This window comes from Oryctolagus cuniculus, chromosome 4 (assembly GCF_964237555.1).
Source record: "Oryctolagus cuniculus chromosome 4, mOryCun1.1, whole genome shotgun sequence".
Classification (NCBI taxonomy): domain Eukaryota; kingdom Metazoa; phylum Chordata; class Mammalia; order Lagomorpha; family Leporidae; genus Oryctolagus; species Oryctolagus cuniculus.
In genome coordinates, this window is record NC_091435.1 from 130,795,844 (window position 1) to 130,812,442 (window position 16,599).

The window sequence follows — 16,599 nt, forward strand, 5'->3', positions numbered from 1 at the left end:
TTTCATTCTCTTTAAAAGTTAAAATTGTGGGGCAAGCACTGTGGCAAGGGTTAATCCGCTGCCTAGGGCACTGGCATCCTATAAGGGTGCCGGTTTGAGTTTCAGCTGCTCCACTTCCAATCCAGTTTCCTACTATGCATGCATCATCAAAACATTAAAAAAAAGTTCATGAAAGATACATACTATGAAAAAGTGTATGAATTTCAAACAATTTTTGCACCAAAATAAACTTCTTAAATTCCATTTCCCACAAACTTTTTGGAAAAAAAAAAAGTATATAATGAGATTATAAGGAGTTTGTTCACAAAATTATGGAGGCTGAGAAGTTCCAAGATAAGCAGTTAGTAAGAGAGCCAATCCAAAGACTCCAATCATAACCAAAAACCTGAGAAGCAGGAAAGCTGATGGTGCTAGGTTCTATTCTAAGTTCAAGTTCAAGTTCAATTTCAAAGGCAGAAGAAAACTTATAGCCCAGCTTACAGACAGGAAGAGACACAATAAAAGCTCCCTAGTGGCTTTTCTTATCAGAGTGCTAATCCCATCGTGAAGGTCCTACCCATAAATTTTTTCTTTTTTTTAAGATTTATTTTATCTATTTCAAAGAGTTACAGAGAGAGGTCTTCCATCTGCTGGTTCACTCCCCAGATGGCCGGAGTGGAGCTGTTCCGAAACCAGCTTCTTCCGGGTCCCCTTTGTGGGTGCACGGGCCCTTGGGCCATCTTCTGCTGCTTTCCCAGGTGCATTAGCAAGCAGCTGGATCAGAAGTGGAGCAGCTGGGACTCGAACTGGCGCCCATATGGGATAGCTGGCATGGCAGGCTGGGGCTTTAACCTGCTGCACAAGAGCCGGCCTCAAGGGCCCTACCATTAAAACCTAATATAACCCTAATTACTTCCCACAGGGCCCATCACCCAGTACCATCAGGTTGGGGGTTAAGCTTCAACATGTGAATTTAGCCAGGGAGAGATTCACATTCAGTCCATAACGTACCCAATCCACTTCTCTAGCCAAGTTAGTATTTAAACACACACTGATAGACACATGAACATTTTCATCAATCACAGGCCATTGCTCCCTAACAACAAATATATTTTGCCTTCTTGGACGACTTACCAATGTGCAATTATATATTATTTGTATCTAATATCTCACTACATTTTACTTGAATGATAAAAAAAAAAAAGATAGTGATGAAGACACTTAAAGAACTTTGTTTTAAAAACTTAATACTGAGAAAACAAAGGGTTAGGGTGAGAGAATTTGGTACAGCCTGCATCCCATACTGGAATGCTTGGTTTTAAGTCCCAGTTGTTTCCAATTCCAGATTTCTGCTAATGTGCACCCTGGGAGGCAGCAGATGGATCAAGTGCTTGGGTCTCTGCCACTCATGGAAGACCCAGATTGAGTTCCAGGCCTTGGCTGTTACAGGCACTGCTTTGTCTCTCTGCCTTTCATATTAATTAAACACAAAATCTAAAAGAAAGCTACATTTGATACTTAAGATTGCCACAAACTTAAAAAAAAAACATGAATTAGGTATATCAAAAGTAAAAAATATTTAGTAAAAGATGCTCATAAGGTATTTGACACATCCAAATGAAAGCAAAGCATAAAATCACATAAAATATTATAAATAAAGCATATATGTCCATAAGAGAAGCTATAAATTCTATTTTAAGCTTTTCATGAACATACCTTACAAGAGAAAAATTATCACTTTATACATTTTCAGGAATATAGTAGTATATACTGTAGGAGACTGGAAAACAGACTAAGAATATGGTTCCCCAACTTTGATAACACATTGGAATCACTGTGGAATCTGAAATATATTGACACCTGATTTCTACCACCAACTATTTTACTTAATTGCAGTGAAGGGGATTTGGGCATTAGGAATGATAAAAATTCCTCAGGTGATTTTAACATCCAACAAAACTTGGGAATCACTGCGCTAAATTATCCTGGGAATAGAAAATAGCTCCAAACATTTAAGGGAGGATTTTGCTTCCCCTATGCATTGGAGACCTACCATCTGTAACAGAGCCATCTCAACCTCAGAGCAAGGAGGAGGCAGAAAGGAAAAGAAAGTACTGGCTCACACACACTCTGCCCAGCGTGACTCACCTCGCTTCTCCTGAACATTTTATTAGCAGGATCAAGTCACTTAGCCATGCCTAACTCAAAGGAATAGGGAAGTATAATTCTCCAACAGGCCCAGAGGGAGATAAGAACAAGAAATACAACAAAGTAAATATGTGTCTCCCATATTTTCCCAATCGCACACAGTGAATGCTTGTTTTTATGGTTTCCTCTGGCTATATCCTTTGGTACCAGGTCTGGAATCATGAGTTGTCTTCTATTTCATTTCATGAATGAAGTTAAGAAACCTACAAATAAACATAGCTATAAAATAACTTGACATTTCTAAATTCCCTTTGTAATTTTTTTGAAGATTTATTTATTTATTTGAAAGTCAGAATTACACATAAAGAGAAAGAGAGGCAGAGAGAGAGAGGTCTTCCATCCGCTGGTTCACTCCCCATTTGGCCACAACGGCTGAGTTGCGCTGATCTGAAGCCAGGAGCCAGGAGCTTCTTCTGGGTCTCCCACGTGGGTGCAGGGGCCCAAGGACTTGAGCCATCTTCCACTGCTTTCCCAGGCCACAGCAGAGAGCTGGATCAGAAGTGGAGCAGCCTGGACTTGAACCGGCGCCCATATGGGATGTCAGCACTGCAGGCAGTGGCTCTACCCGCTATGCTACAGCGCCGGCCCCACTTTGTAATTCGCAATGTACCCAGTAAACACTTTAACTTAAAAAAAAAGTGTAGTTATTGCTAAATCTGATTTGACTTTACGGTCTTGATAGCTGAGTATGACCTTGAGAAGCAGGAACCTGCTATGAGCTTATACCACTCCTCCTCCTTCCAGGAGCAAAACAATTTGGTGGCCAGCACTGTGGCTCACTAAGCTAATCCTCCACCTGCTGCTCCTGCACTCTGGGTTCTAGTCTTGGTTGGGGCACCGGTTCTGTCCCGGTTGCTCCTCTTCCCGTCCAGCTCTCTGCTGTGGCCCGGGAAGGCAGTGGAGGATGGCCCAAGTGCTTGGGCCCTGCACCCGCATGGGAGGCCAGGAGGAAGCACCTGGCTCCTGGCTTCAGATCGGCGCAGTGCTGGCCATAGCGGCCATTTGTGGGGTGAACCAACGGAAGGAAGACCTTTCTCTCTGTCTTTCTCTCACTGTCTAACTCTGCCTGTCAAAAAACAAAAAAACAAAATACAATTTGGTAAGATAGGAACACAGCCAGGCTGTCCCGGTCATTCCTACCATCTTACAACTTATAAACTCTTGCTAGTTTGCCCTGTTTTGGATGTTGATGCATTTACAAAGGCGGGTGAATCCAAGAACTGCTATGAAACTTCTTGAATAAAAATTCTTTGGGCAGGCCTTATGGCGCTGCCAGCTGGGCTGCCACTTGGGATACACAAATCCCATATCAGTAGTGCTGGTTTGAGTCCCAGCTGCTCCACTTCTGATCAAGCTTCCTGCTACTGCAGCCTGGAAGGCAGCAGATGACGGTTCAGGTGTTTGGGTCCCTGCCACCCACATGGAAGACCTGGATAGACAAACACACTTGGGGGAGTAGACCAGCACGTGGAAGATCTCTCTGTCTCTCTTTTCTCTCTCTGTAACTCTGCCTTTCAAATAAACTAAACCTTTAACAAGTATATAGATTTCAATATATAAGACAGATTACAATAATATCTACCCCTTAAATAATTGAATAAATGCCTTTTAAATTAAGAAAGAACTTAACAGAGGAACCTAAAATGATGACAAATGCGTAAATTTAAAAGGTCTTTATTTATTTATATGGTAAATGCTGTCCCCTACTAAAAAAAAATTTCTCTTTCAATCTGTCAAGCTTAGCTGAAAAATTCTTGTATCTTTCTGCATTGAATATTGACATGATAGAGGATGCAGAATGTAAGTCAGTTTAACAGACATTATTAAATAATTTCACACGTATGCAGAATCTTGGATAAATGCTTAACACTGTAGAGCCACATTAAATATGGGCACACAGGTGCTCCATGTACACCACTGGGTTTAATGCAAGAGGTGTTCGCACTGACTTCTGGTAAGCAGAGTGTTTTCGGTGACTCCTTAAATACCCAATTCCAAATCTTCCAGTTCCTGAAGAAGGGCTGTCTCTTTTTGAATTTTCTCCAACTAAAAAAGTTCAAAACAATGAAGTTATTAAACAGGAAGTGAGTAATTATTGGTTTTGCTTTCAGATCCACTGGTAAACACACATTAAAAAACAACTTAGAAACAAATTCTAACTTGTTGTCTGGTATTTATCCAGGGGGCAAAGGACAAAAGCTGTCTTCATGAATCCTTTGGGTGCAGAAGATTTTCCATTCTACATTAGGGCTTAGAACGTGCTGAGGAAAGGAGGAGGAAAAAGGCGAAACAGGGGAATGCAACCTGAGACGCAGAAGAAGGAGAATCTTCTATTTGTCTAATGTAAGAAACCACCTCTACTTTCAGCAACGGTATTGCTCGTCTGCCCCCTAGGACTAGTGATGCTCCCATGATCTACACTGTCTCTTCTATTTAAAACTGTCCAAGAACATAAATGTTAAAAAGAATATGGCAAGTTTGCAAAATCAATGTGTTGTTTTATAGATTAAATCATTGCTTATAATAAAAGGGGGAAGGTGATTGTAACTATACTCAAATGCGAAATGTAGAAAATACCTGATTTTTTTCTAGCTGTTTTCCACTTGCTGCTTGTTCTTTCAGTTGTTCAATTGCTTTCAGTTTCTATAAACATCAAATACGAATCAAGAAGAAGGAAGAAAATGTCATTTTCAAGTGTTAAGCTTTCTTACTGACAATTGCATCAGATGAATGTGGAATTTGAATCAGCAGAATCAATTATGGTACATTTCTATCAAGAATAGTCTGTTAAAACGCTAGGGTAAACCATTTTTTAAAAAAGATTTATTTTCAATGACAGAGTTCCAGAGAGGGAGAGAGAGAGAGGGAGAGGGAGAGAGAGAACTCTTCCATCAGCTGGTTCACTCTCCCAGATGGCCATAATGGCCAGCACTGTGCCAGGCCAAAGCCAGGAGCTTCATCTGGGTCTCCCACGTGGATGGCAAGGACCCAAACACTTGGGGCTATCTCCTGTTGCTTTTCCCAGGCCATTAGCAGGGAGCTGGTTAGGAAGTGGAGAAGCCAGGACGTGAACTGATGTCCATATGGGATGTCGGCATCACAAGCAGCAGCTTTACTTGCTATGCCACAATGCCAGCCCCAAGGTAAACTATTTTAAAGTTAGAAAAGTATATGTGGCTGGCACCGCGGCTCACTAGGCTAATCCTCTGCCTGCAGTGCTGGCACCTCAGGTTCTAGTCCTGGTCGGGGCACCGGATTCTGTCCAGGTTGCCCTTCTTCCAGTCCAGCTCTCTGCTGTGCCCCAGAAAGGCAGTGGAGGATGGCCCAAGTGCTTGGGTCCTGCACCCGCATGGGAGACCAGGAGAAGCACCTGGCTCCTGGCTTCGGATCAGCGCGATGCGTCGGCTGCAGCACGCTGCCAGAGCCATTGAGGGGTGAACCAACGGAAAAAGGAAGACCTTTCTCTCTGTCTCTCTCTCTCTCACTGTCTACTCTGCCTGTCCCCCCCCCCCCCAAAAAAGAAGTATATGTAAAATTGTACTTAAAGTAAAACTGTATATGTTAAAAACATGCAAGTGCTAAAATATTTTTCCCACGCTTTTTTTAAAAAAAAGTATGTATTTGAAAGTCAGAGAGAGAGAGAGACAGAGGAATCTCCCATCTGCTAGTTCACTCCTCAAATGCTTATAAAAGCCTGGGCTAAGCCAAGCCAAAGCCAGGAGCCAGGAACTCAATCTGGGTACCCCACATGGGTGGCAGGGACCCAGTTACTTGAAGCCATCATCTGCTACCTCCCAACAGCCGCACATCAGCAGAACTGAGAGTCAGAACTGGGAGAAGAGATAGGACTTGAACCCAGGCATTCTGATAGGAGATGTGGATGTTCCAAGTTTATAACCACTGTACTAAATACCTGCACTAAGCTCTTAACTAACGTGCATATGTGTGTAAGTTTAAATATATCACCAATTTCACCACTTATTTCAATACTCCATTGCACCTGTTTTAAAAAGAAACCTCACGCTGCAGCTGGGACAGGCTCTAGAGACCAGGTTTTATCCCCAGGGCTACGAACACTCTCTGCAATTTCGCAGGTAACTTCATCTTTAAAACTGGGATAAGTATCTGTTGCCACCTAGCTCACAGGTTTCTAATGAAACACTGAGTGCAGAAATGTTCAGCATATTTCTGTACTAATGTACATTATCTCTTATTACTCCAAAAATCAATAACATAAGTATTAATAACCATTAGATATTTGTGAATAGAGCTAAAATCAGTACCACTGCTAGTTACAGTATTTCATAGTGAGAAAGCAACAATGAGAACTACCACAAACTTCTGAGATACCTGTCTTCAGGCAACAAAGTTCTACTTCCCTTACATAATTCTCAATATTTCTTCAGATATACACAGCTCTTTCTAAGTCTCTCACCTTCTTTAGGTTCTTGATTTTTTTGTCTACCTCAGGGTCTCCAGAAGTTGACTGAGAGGTAATGTTTCGTGGTGTGCTTTGTGGCGCAGGAGTAGATGGCAAATCTGGACTTTTGTCACTTCTTGCTTCCTGCAGGAAATATTTTTTAAAATTCAATTTTGAAAAAACAAAAACATTAAAGTATCTCAATCAATATAGACATGGTATATATAACACAGAAACTAAATTTACATTTTATGTGATGAAAAACCGTGACTTTATTTACATTTTATGTGATAAAAGAACGTGAATTAATGAAGTATGCTACACATTCCTGTAATAGAAATGGTGTGTCCCTGGCACAAACCAGGAGAGATTCCCTAGCAGCCAACACGCATTCCCATCTTTTGGATATTCTGAGCTGCTCCACTCTCAGGATGGTCTGGGAACATGAGAGGGCTTTCCTAACTAAGGTATTTAAAACCTGGCTTTTTTAAAAAAGATTTTATTGACTTATTTGAGAGGTAAAGTTACAGACAGTGAGAGGGAGAGATGGAGAGAAAGGTCTTCTATCCAATGGCTGGAGCTGCCCTGATCTGAAGCCAGGAGCCAGGAGCTTCTTCCGGGTCTCCCATGCGGGTGCAGGGGCCCAACCACTTGGGCCATCTTCTACTGCTTTCTCAGATGCACTAGGAGGGAGCTGGATCAGAGGTGGAACAGCTGGGACTTGAACCAGCATCTGTAAGGGAATGCCAGTGCTGCAGGCAGCAGCTTCATCTACTATACCATAGTGCTGGCCCCAGAAAATTTTCTTAATCTACCTGGGAAACCAGTCTGAGCTAGGAAGCAAGACTGATAATGAAGGAGACAATGAATTTTGTTGATTAGTTGGGAGAAAAGCTAGCTCTGGATTCAGGGCCACATGCAAGGCCAGGGGGCAGGAGTTGTCCATGACCAGTCTAAGGAGTGTGGTGAAGATAAACAGCTCTCCAGACAGGCCCTAAAATAGAGCTTTCTCAGTTCTGTGAGAAATGTTTGATGGTTTACATATATAAACCCTTAGCACTAGCCTTCCCTTGTGTTTATCTTCTTCATACTGCGTGGCAGATAGAGCAAGTTCCCGAGGTTCATCTCAGCTGCTACACTGATATGTGTCCCTACAGTAACCCTACAGCACACTATCTCCCATTGGCCTTGAGCCCTAGCATGATACTGGCTCTCTTGTGTGTGGCAAGAGCATGACTATGTCTGTGTAATTATGATATGTTAAGTTTGGACAAGAGGAGAAAAAAAGCTATGGATTTTTTTTTCCACCCCAAGGTAGGGTTTCTACTGCTTTCTTGTAGGGTTTACAGGGCAATACACTCAAATAATGCCCTATGAGTCTAAAATCTCTCACTCAGAGGTCTGGGTGGCACACGCTGAACTCCCAAAACACACCAGGGGAACACAGAACAGATTATTACTCTGGATTTCGAACTCTAAAAAAGTGTGCTTAAGAGTTTATAGAGGCGCCAGCACCGTGGCTCACTTGGTTAATCCTCCGCCCGCGGCGCCGGCATCCCATAAGGGCACTGGGTTCTAGTCCCGGTTGCTCCTCTTCCAGGGCAGCTCTCTGCTGTGGCCCGGGAGGGCAGTGGAGGATGGCCCAAGTGCTTGGGCCCCTGCACCCACATGGGAGGCCAGGAAGAGCACCTGGCTCCTAGCTTTGGATCAGCGCAGTGCTGGCCGTAGTGGCCATTTGGGGAGTGAACCAACGGACAGAAGACCTTTCTCTCTGTCTCTCACTGTCTATAATTCTACCTGTTAAAAAAAAAAAAAAGTTTATAGAAGGGCCAGTGCTGTGGTGTAGTGGGTGAAACCACCTTTAGTGCCAGAATCCCATATGGGGGTACTGGTTCAAGTCCTGGCTGCTCCACTTCCAATCCAGATCTCTGCTATGGCCCCTGGGAAAGTAATTGAAGATGGCCCAAGTCTTTGGGCCCCTGCACCTGCAAGGGAGACCCAAGAGGAGCTCCTAGCTCCTGGCTTTGGATTGGTCCATCTCTGGCTGTTGTAGCCATTCATGGAGTGAACCAGTGGAGGGAAGACTTTTCTCTCTGCCTCTGCCTCTCTGTAACTCTACCTTTCAAACAAATAAATAAATCTTTAAAAAGAGGAGTTTATAGAATACAGAGTTGAAGTAACTTTTCATTTTTAAAAAACTTTATTTACTTATTTGAGAGTGAGGAAGAGAGAGAGAGGGGGGGGGGGAGAGAGAGAGAGGCGGAAATCTTATCTTCTATTTCACTCCTAAAATGCCCACAACTGCTAGGACTGGACCACAGCTGAAATTGGTAGCTGGGAATGCAACCAGGTCTTCCACGTGGGTGGCAGAGACCCAACTATTTGAGTACTTGAGTCATCACCTGCTGCCTCTCAGGGTGTTAATTAGTTGGAAGCTGGAATGGGGAGCAGAGCTTACAATCAAATCCAGGCACTCTGATATGGTACCCAAGTATCCAAGTGACACTGTAGCTGCTAGCCAACACCTGCCCCTCATTTCTATTCTTAAAGAACTATAAATTCTGAAAATATAGCCTGCTTGCTAATTTTCATAATAAAAAATTAAAGGAGAAGAGTGCATAAAAGAAAAAGGATATTTTGCTTATTGAAACTCACTTTTGATGTCAACTAAAAAAATTTATTTTTGGTAATAAGCTCAGAATATGTCTTTTTACCTAGGAAGGAAGATTAATGTTTTAAGTGTCAAAAACCATTAAAAATAAATAAAATATGAAACTAAATTTTCTATCATAAATTAACCAAGAATGTGTTAAAATAATAGTATTATATTTAAATTCTGGTCATTTCCTATAAAGGATGCATATGTGGCAAGATTAATTTCTTAAGTTTCAAAGTTTTTTGGTGAAGTTGATAAGTTTATAAAATTATCACCCATTCATAAAATACTAATTAAATGACTTACATCCAACTGCTCTAGTTTTGGTTACTTAAGAGTCAGGACTGAGAAAACCCAATCAATGTTAGATCTCATCACAGGCCATTGCTTTTTTCTTTTTTTTTTTTTTTAAAGATTTATTGATTTATTTATTTGAAAGTCAGAGTTACAGAGGAGAGGGAGAGAGGGAGAGGGAGAGAGAGAGAGACAGAAAAGAGAGAGGAGAGATATCTATCTGTTGGTTCACTCCCCAAATGGCTGCTGCAATGGCCAGAGCTGGGCTGATCCAAAGCCAGGAGCCAGGAACCAGGAGCTCCTTCTGGGTCTCCCATGTGAATGCAGGGGCCCAAGGACTTGGGCCATCTTCTACTGTTTTCCCAGGCCATAGCAGAGAGCTGGATGGAAGTGGAGCAGCCGGGACTTGAACTGGCACCCATATTGGGATGCCAGCACTGCAGGTGGTAGCTGTACCTGCTATACCATGGCACAGGCCTCTTTTTCTATGATTTGAATGTGATTTGAGTGTGGTCCCCAATGGTCCATGTGTTGAAATTAATCTCCACTGCGAGGCACAAAGATGGTGGAAACATAATCTAACTTTGATATTTATAGGTAAGGCCTTGGTGAGGTGATTAGGATATCTAAGGTTATTAAGGTGGAGCCTCCATGATTGAATCCCAGAAGCTTCATAAAAAGAGGGGGCAGGACCAGAAGACACACATTCACATGCACACACCCTGTCTCTGAGCATGGGATGCCTTATACTCCCTCAGGACTCTGTCGGCAAGACCATCATTAGATGCAGCCGCTCAACCTTGTACCTTCAGAATCTGTAAGCCCAAGTAAACCTCTTTTCTTTATAACATACCTAATCTGCAGTACTGATCATTAGCAATAGAAAATGGAGCTATTTAGTTGTGTTCTATCAAAAAGCCAGAACCCCAGCCACTCATCTCAAAAATACATATTGAAAGGCCTATCTTGTGTTGAAAACCATCTGCCATCATTTGAAAACATTAAAGAGCAATTCAATAATAATGGATTAATAGTATCACCTTTAGTAAACAACAGCCATGGCAGTTTATAAGGTTACACAGGATGAGGAAGTTACTTTTGTAATTATTATGTTTTATACTAATGACACTAATTACTTTTTCTAAAAGAGCCACAAAGGGCTACCTAAGAAAGTCAATTATTTTAAAATTGACTTTTTGAGTAAGACACACTGACTCTGTATCTCAAAAAAATCATATGTGCTCAAATACCAGAAAAGCACACAAAATAAACAACTAATATTTTATTACAAAGAGATCTAAGTTTCAGTACTGGCGATGATCATATCAAAAATATTGCCCAGGGGCAGGCATTTGACACAGTGGTTAAGTTATCACTTGGAAAAGAGAAAAAACCAACATCTTGTATTGGAATGCCTGGTTCTGATACTGCTTCCCGCTGATACACACCATGGGAGGATGCAGATGACGGCCCAAGTAGCTGGGGCCCTGCCAGCCTGTGGGAGACAGAGACTGGATTCCAGGTTCTTAGATACAGCCTGGCCCAGCCCTAGCTACTGTGGGCAGATGAGGACTGAAGGATTTGATAGAAGATCTCTCTTTATCTATGTTTCTGCCTCTCTTTCAAATAAAATTTAAAAACTTTAAAAATTAAAAAATAAAATCTTATAAAGAGGAAGAAATCTCACTTATGAAAATAGTTGAGTGGGTTTCAGAGGGATCCAAATCGTAATCAGAAGGAAATTTATCTACCAGCAGTTAATATCTAGGACCAGCAGAGGTCCCTACCCTCTGGTGAAAGGACACGTCTTGCTTTCTTACATCCTAGTGCATGGAGTATATGATTTTATTTGAAATTACCTAAACAGGTCCTATTGAAAGGTATTTTTGGAGATGAAATTAACTACAAAAGAGAACAATGATCTTTTTTTAAGCCCAGACTTTCGCAGAATATGGTTGCACAATGCAATTGCACTCCTTAAAACAGTAATTGCCTACCAAAACACATAATCAACACACACCTGTCAAAATCCAAACATTACTAGCAAGACTATTAGTAATATAGCAACCAGCTGTTAAAAATCTGCCTCCACTGCTATGATTTAAGTGCCTCCCCAAAATCCTACGATGGAACCTAATATCCAACGTGACAGTATAAAGAGGTGGGACCTCTACCCTCAATGAGTGACTGGGATATGTGCTCTTAGAAGAGGCCCTTGCCCCTTCAACTATGTGAGAACATAAAGAAGATGCCATCTGTGAGGAATAGACCCTCTTGGCTCCCAGATTCCCCAGCCTCCAGAACTATAAGTAACAGATTTCTGTGTCTAAAAATTATCCACAGCCAGCATTGTGGCGTTGTAGGCAAAGCTGCAGTCTGTGATGCTGGCATCCCATATGGGTGCCAGTTCGAGTCCCGGTTGCTCCACTTCCAGCTCCCTGCTAATGTGCCTGGGAAAGAAACAGAAGGTAGCCCAAGTGCTGCACCCAAGTGGGAGACCTGGAAGAAACTCCTGGCTTCAGTCTGGCACAGGTACCACTGTGGCCATTTTGGGAGTGAACTGGCAGATGCAAGATCTCTCTCTTTCTCTCTCTCTCTCTGTAACTCTACCTTTCAAATAAATAAAAAATAAATCCTAAAAATTATCCAATACACAGTACTTTATTATGGCAATCTAAACAGACTAAGACATTCATTCCTTTGAATCTCAAAAATGTAATCAGTATGGCTTCACTACCCAAACATTCCCTGACCACACTATCATTTATTTATCAATAAATACCATTTATTTATCAATTATTACAGCAGTGTGGCATTTCAACTATATAATCAAATAAAAATATTTTAGAATAAATCCATTGTTTGGGTACTTCTGACATTTAGATACCTAGCTGAATAATTTCATGCAGTAATATAATACTGATTGACAAAATGGTTTTATTATAGTCATGTAATTTCCAGCCTCTCCTTTTTAATTATTTAAAGATTTATTTATTATTTACTTGGAGGTGGAGAGAGGGTAAGATCTTCCATTCACTGGTTCATTCCCCAAATGCTTGCAACAGCTAAGGTTAGGCCAAGCTGTCGCTCCCCCTCTTCGTGGAGGAGCAAAACTAGACCCTGCGTTGTTCTTTCGTCTGCTCGGCCCTCCCCGGGTTTGCTGCTGGTTCTTCCCGGGTTGGCTACCAACCCTTCCACCTCCGTGGAAGGGCGGTTCCCCCTGCCACTTTCCCCACTTCCGCGGGGGAGCGGCACACTGCTGTCCGGCTCTCTCGGGGGCTGCTCAGGTGTTCCTTCAGATAGATGTTCCTGGTGCATGTTGTCTCTCTCCTCCTTTATAGTCCTCTTCCACCAATCCCAACTCTGCTACCCACACGCTGAGTACGCTGCTCTCCTCCAATCAGGAGCAGGATCAGCTCCTGCAGGTCATCACTCAAGTTGGCCAGAGGCAGCTGCGTAGAAGTTGTTACTCCCTTCTCAGCGCCATATTGTGGGAGAGCAGATGCATAGAATAAGTCTTAATTCCAGTAACAGTCTAGTCCAAGTTGCTCCCCGCACCAAGCCAAACCCAGGAGCCAAACACTCCATTCAGGTCTCACAAGTGGGTGGGAAGGTGCATTACCAGCGATGCTGGATTGGAAGTGCGGAGCAGCTGGGACTAACAAGGCAGGCTGATGTGGGATGTGGGCATGCCAGGAGGTGGCTTAACCCACTGCACCACAACACAGCCTCTCTTAATAAACACATACTTAAAGGAAGCAAGCTACATTACTTCATACAGTCCTCATACAAAGGATCTAAAGCAAACAAAACACTACACAATCCCACAGGGTCTCAGGTTCTAAGGTCAAGCCTAGCCTTCTTCAGCACCTATAATACAGACAGGACTACTTAAAAATTCATGGGCAAATACAAAAGAAAGATATTTTGACTAATGAAGTCTAACTCCAAATTTATTTTATTTATTTATTTTTATTTTTTTTTTATTTTTGACAGGCAGAGTGGACAGTGAGAGAGAGAGACAGAGAGAAAGGTCTTCCTTCTGCCCTTGGTTCACCCTCCAATGGCCGCTGTGGCCGGGTGCTGCGGCTGGTGCATCGCACTGATCTGAAGGCAGGAGCCAGGTGCTTCTCCTGGTCTCCCATGGGGTGCAGGGCCCAAGCACTTGGGCCATCCTCCACTGCACTCCCTGGCCACAGCAGAGAGCTGGCCTGGAAGAGGGGCAACCGGGACAGAATCCGGCGCCCCGACCGGGACTAGAACCCGGTGTGCCAGCACCGCAAGGCAGAGGATTAGCCTAGTGAGCCACGGCGCCAGCCTCCAAATATATTTTATAATATAACTGTCAAGTCTTAAGAACAGAGTTCTTTAAGACAAAGCTAATTTGGATTTTTTTGGTTTGTTTTGAAGAGATTAGTACCCCAAGTACCTGCTTTGCAGCTTTCTTAGCTTCATGCTTCCTTTGATTTTTCAGGGCTGTTTTTGATAAGGGTTTATCACTTCCTGATTGTGGTTTCATATTCTGAGGTGGCTCTTCTTCATGCTATGGAAAATAGAAAATAAATAATTTTGAAATAGAGACCATATCTTTTTAAAATGTATGTACAAGCAGCTCTCCTGTCTTATTAATTAAATGATGAGATGAAATGTACTAGGCAAGATGACCGGATAGGAAGGATAACTCTATTCATTTACCTTCAACCTACAAAATGGAAGGAAAAGAGAAAAACCATGCATAATAACAAAGTATACATTTTTGCCAATATAGAATAAAATTTCTTTAAAAATATTTAACTTTGACAAAGAAACATAAGCAGAGAGAGGGGAGCTCATGTTGGGGTGCAGCAGATTAATCCACTGCCTACAACACTGGCATCCTGTATTGAACAGAGGTTTGAGCCCTGGCTGTTTCTCTCCTGATTCAATGTCCTGCTAATGGGCCAGGAAAAGCAGCAGAAGATGGTCCAAGTACTTAGGCCCCTGCAACCCATATGGCAGATCCAAATGGAGTTCCAGGTTCCTGGCTTTAGCTGTTGTGTCCATTCGGAGAGTGAATCAGCAGATGGAAGGTATTTTTCTCCCTATTGTGATGTCACTGTGCCTTTCAAATAAATAAAATAAATTTTAAGAGAGAGAGAGAGAAAGTAAGTTCCTATAAGCCGGTACACTCCCCAAGTGCTTGCAAAAGCCAAAACCTGAATCTAGGAGCTCAATCCTCGTGTCCCACATGAGTGGCAGGGATTCAACTACTTGAACCATCGTCATCATCTACTGCCTCCCAGCGTCTATATTAAGAGGAAACCGGAACCAAGAGTGAAGCCTCAAATCCAAGCAGTCTTACATGGGCTGTGAAATCCTGACCAGCAGCTTCACCACTAAGCCAAATGCTTGCCCCAATAAACCTACTTTACTAAATTTATTTTTAAATCACGGGCAAATATTACAAAGCTCTTATTAGTAGTGGCACACCCCAATTGGCAAAACGGATTTTTTTTAAAGATTTATTTATTTATTCGAAAGTCAGAGTTACACAGAGAGAGAAAGAAAGGCAGAGAGAGAGGAGAGGTCTTCCATCCACTTTTCACTCCCTAATTGGCTGCAACAGCTGGAGCTGCGCTGATCTGAAGCCAGGAGCCAGGAGCTTCCTTCAAGTCTTCCATGTGGGTGCAGGAGCCCAAGGACTTGGGCCATCTCCCATTGCTTTCCCAGGCCATAGCAGAGAGCTGGATCAGAAGTGGAGCAGCTGAGACTTGAACCGGCACCCATATGGGACACCGGCACTGCTGGCAGTGGTTTTACCCGCCATGCCACAGTGCCAGCCCCGCAGAATGGATTTAATAAAAGTCTTTTTATTAGTTGATATATGGTATCTTTAAGTTAATAAGAGCTGGTGAAATTCACTTTTGTTTCATTTAAACAATGGAATTCTTACATCTCTCAGATAAAAAATTTTTAAAAAGTAAACTGAAAGCCGGCGCCGTGGCTCACTTGGCTAATCTTCCACCTGCGGCACCCGCACCTCCTGGGTTCTAGTGCCGGTTGGGATGCCGGGTACTAGTCCCGGTTGCTCCTCTTCCAGTCCAGCTCTCTGCTATGGCCCAGGAGGGCAGCGGAGGATGGCCCAAGTGCTTAGGTCCCTGCATCTAATGGGAGACCGGGAGGAAGTACTCGGCTCCTGGCTTCAGATCAGCGCAGCGCCGGCCGTAGCAGCCGTTAGGGGAATGAACCAATGGAGGGAAGACCTTTCTCTCTGTCTCTCTCTCTCACTGTCTATAACTCTCTCTCTGTCTCTCTCTCTCTCACTGTCTAACACTGCCTGGCAAAAAATAAAATAAAATAAAATAAAATAAAATAAGATAAACAGAAGTATCATAAGGCTTAACCTATTATGTACTTTTATATAGTTTTACTTAAATAACAATGTAACAATTATGTTTAAATTATTTCAATGAAAGTTAGGAAGTTATAGACCAATACTACATTATGTTAGTTGAGGAAGAAGGGTCATTCTTTTATGTGTTTGTGGAAGCCCAGGAATATTTACTCTTCGGCAAAGTATCTACTTTACTCAGTGCCTAATAATTAAGTGACCATATAAACTTTTACTGGGAACAGTACCTATTGATAGATGTTGTATGGTCACTTTATTTTTTAAATTTTTTATAAAGATTTACTTTATTTATATAAAAGAGTTAGAGAGAGAGGTAGAGCCAGAGAGAGAGAGAGAGAGGTCTCCCATCCGCTGGTTCACTCTCCAGTTGGCCACAATGGCCAGAGCTGCGCTGATCCGAAGCCAGGAGCCAGGAGCTTCTTCTGGGTCTCCCACATGGGTCCAGGGCCCAAGGACTTGGGTCATCTTGTATTGTTTGCCCAGGCCACAGCAGAGAGCTAAATTGGAAGTGGAGCAGCTGGGCCTTGAACTGGCACCCATACGGGATGCTGGCACTGTAGGCCAGGACTTTAACCTGCTGCACCACAGCACCAGCCCCACTTTTATAAAAATGCTCACCACAACCAGAGCTGACCAGGTTGAAGCCAGGAG

General features: G+C 42.7%; 1 protein-coding gene across 4 annotated transcripts in view; it reads right to left on the reverse strand.

The window, feature by feature from the left end:
- Positions 1-3,845: 3,845 nt before the first annotated feature.
- EIF2A (eukaryotic translation initiation factor 2A) overlaps positions 3,846-16,599 on the reverse strand; it is a 49,006-nt gene continuing 36,252 nt past the window's right edge. For all 4 annotated transcript variants that reach the window (XM_002716262.5, XM_017346840.3, XM_070072663.1 and 1 more), the window contains 4 exons: positions 13,987-14,100; positions 6,623-6,751; positions 4,765-4,830; positions 3,846-4,233 (listed from right to left, as the gene is read on the reverse strand). In XM_002716262.5, coding sequence (XP_002716308.1) covers positions 4,168-4,233; positions 4,765-4,830; positions 6,623-6,751; positions 13,987-14,100 — 375 coding nt within the window. In that variant the 3' untranslated portion in view covers positions 3,846-4,167. The remainder of the gene's footprint in view (positions 4,234-4,764; positions 4,831-6,622; positions 6,752-13,986; positions 14,101-16,599) is intronic.